An 8,592-nucleotide genomic window follows, 5' to 3' on the forward strand; every position below is an offset into this window, starting at 1 on the left:
GTTACCTTTACCAATTCTAATATTTGAAAACAAGTTATAGAAAATTCATTTGATGTGATTATTGTGTATTACTTTTATAAAAAGATATCATTGTATATTATAAGTGCATTTAAAAAAATTATAATCAATTAATAACAATTGTATATCACCAACAATTTAGCCTTATCAAATTATCTGAGATATGAATGACTATTGAATTTCCATGTTCTTTTTTTAAGATAGCTACTATATATAGATTTATTTCATCTATATTATATTTTGTTAATCTTAAATTAAATTTCTCATTTGAATTTTTAAACTTCTTTTTTTGCGCTTGTAATATATTATGCATCTTAAGATTTGAATTACTCGTGCGGCGGACGCACGAGTCTTCTACTACTACTACTACTACTACTACTAATAATAATAATAATAATAATAATAATAATAATAATAATAATAATAATAATAATAATAATAATAATAATAATAATAATAATAATAATAATAATAATAATAATAATAATAATAATAATAATAATAATATTTCACACTAATTACAAAATTTAAAATTTTTGTGTTTTCTTTAAATATGTTTTATGAGAAGATGTAACAATAATTTTGATTGGAAATATTAAATACAATTACAATTAAATTTATCTTGAAATTTCTAAAATAAAATATTTAAATAAATTAAAATTGATATTTTTTTCTTATAATTTGTAAAAAAAAAAGTGTTTTTTTTTATAAAAAAGAGTTTATTTTAGAAGAACATACAATTTCTAGAAAAAAGTTTCGAATTCAAAATAAATATTTTATATTTGAATATATTTATATGAAATTTAATTGAATAATATAGTTGATCCAAAAATAATTTATAAAATAAATAAATAATCTTGTAATTCTAATTCTTAAATTATATACAATTCTGGAAGCTAAAAGTGGTATTATATTCAAGAATAATCCAAGAGATCAGAATCAATTTTGACTAATTTAAAATTGAAACCAAATATACATTAAATTTAATTTATGTTTAGTTCCATATTTAAAGTATATAAAAATTATTTTGAAATGCAAAATTAATTTTTAACATATTTGAGTGATATTGTTTATCTTTGCCTCAAAAATTGATTATAATTTGAAGTTAAGATTTGAAACACTTAAGTTTAAATATGATTTTATTATTGAAATTTATTGCTCAACTTATTTTAATATAAATATATTCAAATATAAATTATTTTACATTTGTAATGGTTTAAGCCTGAACACACTAGTACAAATATATTATGGATCGTTCACCAAGAAAGTCCATCTATCGCATGATAAAACTTGTCATATAGTAAAGTCAACTACCATAAATACTCCCTCCATTCTATTTATAAGAAAGAGTTTACTTTTTAGATACATTGAATGATTAATGTATCTAGAGAATATATTATCTAGATACATTAGTTATTCAATGTATCTAAAAAATTGACTTTTTTTTTTATAAATAGGACCAGAAGTAATATAAATATCATTACGGTTTGATAATTAGCTAGTGTGGTGCTTAAATTATCTCCTCACCTTCACATCACTGATTGTGATGTGCTAGTGTGGTGCTTTGATCTCCTCATTAATAGATAAATCCAACCTCATTTGGATAATTAGCATACGACAAAAGGTGAGGAGATCAAAGCACCACACTAGCACATCACAATCAGTGATGTGAAGGTTACGTCATCTGCTTAAATGAATCATACGGTAAGTTTACACAATAAGTTCACACAAGAACATATATGCCCATCAAGTGAAAAAAAGGAGTATTCATACTCCAAAGTTTAATCATCATGGCAATAAATAGAAATCACGCTCCACATAAAACCATCACAAGAAGAACAAGTCATCAGAATCACAACTTTGAAAATGATGGATCCAATAACATGAATTCACCATCTTGAAGGTGTGATGGTGGAGATAGAAGTTCTACCCTCTAACATTATCAATCAATAAGGAGTAATGAGGCAACATGACCCAGGGGCCATGACATGTCACAACATGAACATCATCGATTCAACAAGAAAATACCGGAGATCCTTCGATTCTAAGGAACTTTGAAGCTCATCCTTGCTCAATGACGCAAGATCCTTCGATTCTTCAATGGCCACTACAATATTATCGAATCTTGACGTTAAAGAACGTAAGATTTTTGACACAACATTCTGCTCTAGAATAGTTTCTCCACACGACTTAATTTGATTCACCAAACGCTTAATGCGCATCACATAATTGTTGATCGTTTCCTTCTCTTCCATTTGTGTTAGCTCGAAATGCCTCTTGTGAGTTTGTAACCTCACAACCTTCGCCTTCGTAGTCTCAGCATATGCTTTCTCCATAATTAACCAAGCTTGCCTTGCGGACTCGCAATCACCGACCTTTTCGAAATTATCACCATCGACAGAAGAGTGTATCAAGAAGAGAGCTTTGTAATTTTTCTTCTCTTCCTTGAAGGTAGCTTGATGTGCAGATGTGGGTTCGGCACCAAGTGGTGTGACACCATTGTTGACGATATCGAGAACTTCTTGATATCCAAAAAAGACTTTCATATGCTTAGACCACTTATCATAATTCTTCGAATCAAGAATCAGTAAATTGGTAGGGATTCGATCATTGGTACTCATTGTTGCAGCGGAATCGAATAAGAACCAGTGCTCTTGATGTTAAATGTTGGAACATACAAATCAAATTAAGGTTTATCAATGGAGAAAGTGAACAATTGAAGAAGATAAAGATTAAAGAAATCGTGAGAAAATAAGAGAGAGAGAGAGAGAGAGAGAGAGAGAGAGAGGGGGGAGATAGATAGAGAGAGAGAGAGAGAGAGAGAGAGAGAGAGAGAGAGAGTAATTGAGGGTGAGTGGACAAATTGGCATTAATCAATACTAGGAATAGTGAGCTCCTTATATAGTACAAGTTACAAAGTGATTGGAATTAACAAACTGCCCAAAACAGAAACAGAAAAACAACTCAGCTACAGTGTAACCGGTTACGACAAACAGCGTCAGCGCCAACAAAATCTGTATTGATAATTTAGAATATTAGTTGTATGGTTAATGCACATATACTTTGGTTTGTAATTCTTTATTTGAAATATATGTTTGAAACTTTTAGGATTATTTTACTTTATTATTTGTATTGCATGCTAATGTTTATTATAATTCACTATAAGCTTTGGGTTCCAGGTAGATACTGGATTCATAACAGATTGTGTGAGTGGAGAAATAGACTATTTATATTTAAAAAGTTGATTCTACTGCAAGAATATGGTAAAGGCAGAGATACCCCGTTTGTTACGAGGTTGGGGTTGGGGTTCAAATGTCCATCCTCGTCGAGGATTAGGGTGGGAAACAAAGATTTATCAAGGAGTCGCATTTGGGAACGGGAAGATAAAAATCGTCCCCACCCTCATTGTCATGATTATCGACAAAGGGAATCAAGCATGATGCACACAGGAGGTTGTAGTGTGAAAATCATAGGATTCATGCTCACTCATTGATGATTGTTAGGGGTTAAAGTTATAGAACAAGAAACAATTTCTCGAAGATCAATTACAAAAATATGCAGAAACAAATACCATCATAAAGACTTAGAAAAGTCTCAACCTCAGAAAAGGATCCCTCAAAATCAATAGGCACCCTCACACGGGACAGAAACATCTTGCCTACAATTACATTTTGTGAAATATTACATATGAATAAATAAACAACATCACCACTTTTCGTCTCAGTAGGCATGGTGAACTCTAATGTAAAGAGGAGGTTGATCCACCAAGAAGCTAGAATTACTTTGGACAATACGTGACATCGAATTCATATATGTTAAATCCAAGTTAGTCCATACTAGGTTGTTGGTAATTTAACCTAAAACCTCATTACATGAAGGCCTTTACTAAACACACTTATAGCCATCATATTAACACCACAATTAGAGATGAAATTACCTCTAGAGAAAGATAAAATTTCTACCATGCACGCGTATCAACGAATGGCTAGGAAATGTTACATCAACAACCTCAACAAAAATCGAAAAGACCCTAAAAAATGGAAAGCTTATTCGATCAAGAGACAAAAGATAAGGATGTAAGTTTATATAACTAGACCAAGGAAATAAATAGAACACAAACCATATGGTTAAAGTAAAAGAAGTTGAAAGAGCAAATTAAGGGATAGTCACAAAGATTGGCACCACTCTATTGACAACTAAGGAGAAATCCCCTTTGATCGAATCACTGAGAATCAACTTGGAATTATTCCCATGAAAAGTGAATGATGTGTCTATATTACACTGATCTAAACAATGCATATCTCAAAGATCCATATCCCTTGTCAAATATAGACATGATGGTAGATGGATCATCAAAGTGCAAGACTCTCATTTTTTTTCTAAGCATATTATTGCTACAAACATATCCCCAAAGATGCGCTAAAGACGAATTTCATGGCAAATGGGCCAAATTTCTACTATCGAATCATGCCTTTTGGACTAAAGAATGCAGGAGTTACCTACCCAAGATTGGTGTACAAATTTATCGCAAAGCATATCTACATGGAGGACTTGGTGATGAGAACTAGAGGTACAAAATCCTATTTTGAGGACCCATAAGTAATATTTGAACATGTTATTTAATTTAACATAAGGCTGAATCTAAAAAAATGCACCTTTGAGTTCAAGGAGGAAAATTTCTATGATTATTGATCATCCTAAAAGGGACATATGACAAACCTCACAAATGCAATGAGATCTTGGGAATTTGAAAATCAACATCCATATGTGCAACGACTAGTGAGATGGATAACATATCTATCTCAATTTCTATCAAAGACAACTAATTGTTTTTTTTTTTTTCATTTAATGGATTCCTCAATGCAATTGGGATTTTAAAAAAATATAAGAGATTTCCATTCATCACCATCGGTCTTAACCAAAGCCACTTCAAGTGCTAAGTTGATTCTCTAATTAACGTCAATGTAAAATGACATTAATTTAGAACTTTTATTGAAGAAATGGAATAGGTACAGTACCTAATGTACTTTAGTTTGAAAGTAAGGTGTAGCAAAGAGAAGACTCACAATAAAAATCTAGAGAAATTAGACTTTGTCTTAGTGCTTTTATCTTAGAGACTAGGACGAATTAAACACAACGGAACGGAATGAAACATGACGGAGCGGAAGAGAACGAAGTGGTGAAACATAAATCTCACTGTATTGTTTGGTTATTTTATTTAAAATGTCTTGATGGAATGAATACATTCCATCATATTCCACTACATTCCATTCTCTTTTTACCAATCCAAACAAAAGAACATTATATTATTCCATTACATTTTGTTCCTTGTTCCATCAATTCAAACATAATCTAAAAAACTACTTTCGTTAACAATAATTAGGTAAAATAGAGCATAATTGATTCTAATAAAATTAAGTTTGATAAAATCAATTTTAATTGAATTGAATTTAATATAATTTATAATTGAATATATTTATGTAAAAAATAAATTGAACATTTAATGTAAAAATCACTTAGAATCAATTCTAAAGAATCAATTCTAAATACTACAATCTAAAAGTGTTTTTATCTTTTCAAAATTGAAACCAGACATACACATGTATATTATTAATGTTTGGATGGTAATGTTTATTGGTTAAATTTAGTTTTTTAATATTTATTATATTGTAAACAATTGATAATATTTATATTGTAACCGTAAACACTCCTATCAAATATTTTTATTTTGTACATTTTAGTATTTTAGTAATTATTAGCTTTGGATTTAGTACATTTTACTTGTTTGTCCAAATGAACACATTCAAATACAGTGTTGGTAACTTACAAAAAAGGTATTATAAATATTTTGTAATACTAGTGCATTAAAAGACTTTTTTTATTCCTAGGTAGAACTTACATTTTTTGTTATATTTAAAGGTATTATATGAAAATATATAATAATAGTATTAAAAACAATTTAGCAATTATATTGATAACAGAGTACCAATTAAAAACATTCATCATATGGAGTTGAAAAGGACTTTCAGGCAGAGACACCAATCGCTAAAAATCTAAGTAAAGGAGTGATTTGTTCTGGTTATTACGAGGGAAACTTTGAATGCAGTTGAATACAATAGGAGACCGATGGATTGCATAGCAATAGAACTGTGCTACAAAAACTACAGAAGCAAATAGGCATGAAATGAGAAGAGAGCATAAAAGCTGTATAAGGGAGTTCAGCCTTGCTAAGCAATTAAATACCATTCAATAACACAAGATAGAAATACTCAAAATCTTATCAAAAACAAAATTTCAGAAAAAGGAAAACTCCTGTCTCAGCTGTTACAGTAACCAAAATAATAATCTCAAATTCAAATACACCAAATTTAAGAACCTTATAAAAGACAAAACCCCTTAGAAGACGCGGTAAGATTTGCCCATAGAGCTCTTCAGATACAAGCACCTAACCTGAAACCAACAATACATTAGATGGATAGCTAGTTCAACCAGATTAAATATTATAAAGCAGAGAATAGAACCAAAAACAATCTTTAGCAGCACAAAAGCCTATTGTTTGTTGTCATATGCCAAAAGACTACTACATAATTACTTTATAATTACACAATCAAATGGAAGTGCATATTACTGTGTTGTCCAATGATGCATCAAGATAACCACGCCATGAAATGGAAGGTAACAAAGCAATGTGTATACGCAATGTTATGAGTGGAATACTTACATTTTGCCAGTTCTTCTTCAACAAGGAGACGAGAAAGTTGACACTCAGTTGTACATTTTGGAAGATCTGTTTTTCATCCATACTAACATTACCAACAGCTACTCCCATGCAAAGCACTTTCTTAAGTTGGAATTTGACCATAGCCTTAGTCTCATTAACCTTGGCTTCAAGAGATTCTTGGTGGGACACAAGTGTAGGAAACTTACCTGTAAAGCCATATATCCAAATCAGCATAGGCAACTAATGAAATTCAAAAGATTTGGTTCGCAACCGCAGTGGCGGCTGCTGTAATATTGCTGATGCAATAGCCGCCGCAACCGCATTGGACCGCAATTGCAGTGTGAATAAAAATCTTGTATCTGGCCGCTATTAGACACTACATCAGACAATTGTGCTCATGTCTCTTCAGGTATTTATATCAAAACTTAAATTTTCAGAAGTTAAAATTTCAGAACTCAAAACACAATTTACTTGCTATATAATAAAAAGGTCTTAAGTTAAAGTGATTTTTAACAGAGTACTTCAAACACATTCTTATAAAAATCACAAAATCTAAGACAGTAATTTAAAACCATGATTCTATACATATATAGAACCCAAAACGTGAAAGATAAACAAAAAAAATGAGTGGCCAACATAAATAAAATGACAGCAATACAAAACAGACAATAATAATAATAAAAAAAGTACAAATCACAATTATCTTGTGATCTTGCAATGTACAAATGCTAACAATCCAAAACAACCAAAAAATAAAACACGTGCCTGCCTTATTGAGACCAGGACCCAACAAACGAGGAATCTGCTTGATAACAGCTTCAGAAGCCAAAAAAGCATGGTGCTTCTTTGCCAATTTCTTCACCAGTTTCTTGTTTTTGTTTAGCTTCTTCAAAGCCTCGACGTCCATCGAGTCCAATCCAATTTTCTCAGCCTTCACAATGGGTAAATTGTAGTATAAAACATTAAAGCACAAAACTTAGCAACAAAAAAATAACAAATATTCAAAAAGCACAAACTGATGCAAAATCACAAACATCAAAACCAAAAAGAATGTTACTAAACCCGTTGAATTAGGGTTAACAAATCACTAAATATCAAATACCAAATCACTAAATATTTAACCTAATTATTGATTCAACCGAACAATTTCAGCAAAATATCAAATTGTTACCTCCTCAACGTGCTGGGCATCTCCAAGCATGCAAATTTTCATCTTGGGTCGCGGAATGTGAGGCAATTTGACAGAGCCACTGAAACGCTTATCCTTTTGTGGATCGTAGTTCTTAAGGCCAATCTGGAGTTCAATAGTCTCCACAAATTTACGGTTCTTCTCCTTGGAATCAGCCATGATTCCGGTAATGGCCTCTCTCACAGCATCACTCGAAAGCTTACTGCACAATCAATCGACACCATAACATTCAACCCATTTTTGTTTTCATTGAAGAAAAAAAACGCATAAAAAAAAAGGTAGAGTAGAGAGAAACAAATACCTCATCTTCGATAGCTGCAAAGAGAGAAGAGTGAAAAGAAATGAAGCGGCGCAGGAAGGAGGAGAAATTAGGTTTTCTGATTTATGTAATAATAGGGTTGGGGGACTGGGTAATTAGTAATGGGCCGATCCATGAGTAACAAATACAGAAAAAGAATTACTTCATACCCCCATATACCCTTATTACTCTCTAAAATTATGATATCTATAAAATTTCACTTATTTTATTCAAAAAATAACTTTCTCTTTTTTCTTCTAAAAATCATATTACCCTTCTAATAAATAAAAAAGTAAAAGAAGCGTAAGTTCAATGCAAATTATATGTGTTCTAAAAATAACTTTGAAAATTTGGTTATAAAAATAT

General features: G+C 31.0%; 1 protein-coding gene across 1 annotated transcript; it reads right to left on the bottom strand.

The window, feature by feature from the left end:
• Nucleotides 1–6,223: 6,223 nt before the first annotated feature.
• On the bottom strand, nucleotides 6,224–8,360 carry LOC131647894 (large ribosomal subunit protein uL1y). Its single transcript, XM_058917709.1, has 5 exons — nucleotides 8,230–8,360; nucleotides 7,911–8,130; nucleotides 7,505–7,670; nucleotides 6,740–6,945; nucleotides 6,224–6,468 (listed from the first exon to the last, which is right to left on the bottom strand). The coding sequence occupies exons 1-5, from the start codon at nucleotides 8,232–8,234 to the stop codon at nucleotides 6,415–6,417; spliced, it is 651 nt and encodes a 216-aa protein (XP_058773692.1). The 5' UTR covers nucleotides 8,235–8,360; the 3' UTR covers nucleotides 6,224–6,414.
• Between the last annotated feature and the right edge of the window lie 232 nt (nucleotides 8,361–8,592).

Source organism: Vicia villosa, linkage group LG2 (genome assembly GCF_029867415.1).
Source record: "Vicia villosa cultivar HV-30 ecotype Madison, WI linkage group LG2, Vvil1.0, whole genome shotgun sequence".
Taxonomy (NCBI): Eukaryota; Viridiplantae; Streptophyta; class Magnoliopsida; order Fabales; family Fabaceae; genus Vicia; species Vicia villosa.

Coding starts and splice junctions, on each gene's coding strand:
- LOC131647894 (XM_058917709.1), bottom strand. Junction 6,946..7,504: donor TCCTGGTCTCAATAAGGCAG/GCACGTGTTTTA, acceptor ATGGCTTTACAG/GTAAGTTTCCTACACTTGTG. Junction 6,469..6,739: donor TGAAGAAGAACTGGCAAAAT/GTAAGTATTCCA, acceptor TGTTGGTTTCAG/GTTAGGTGCTTGTATCTGAA.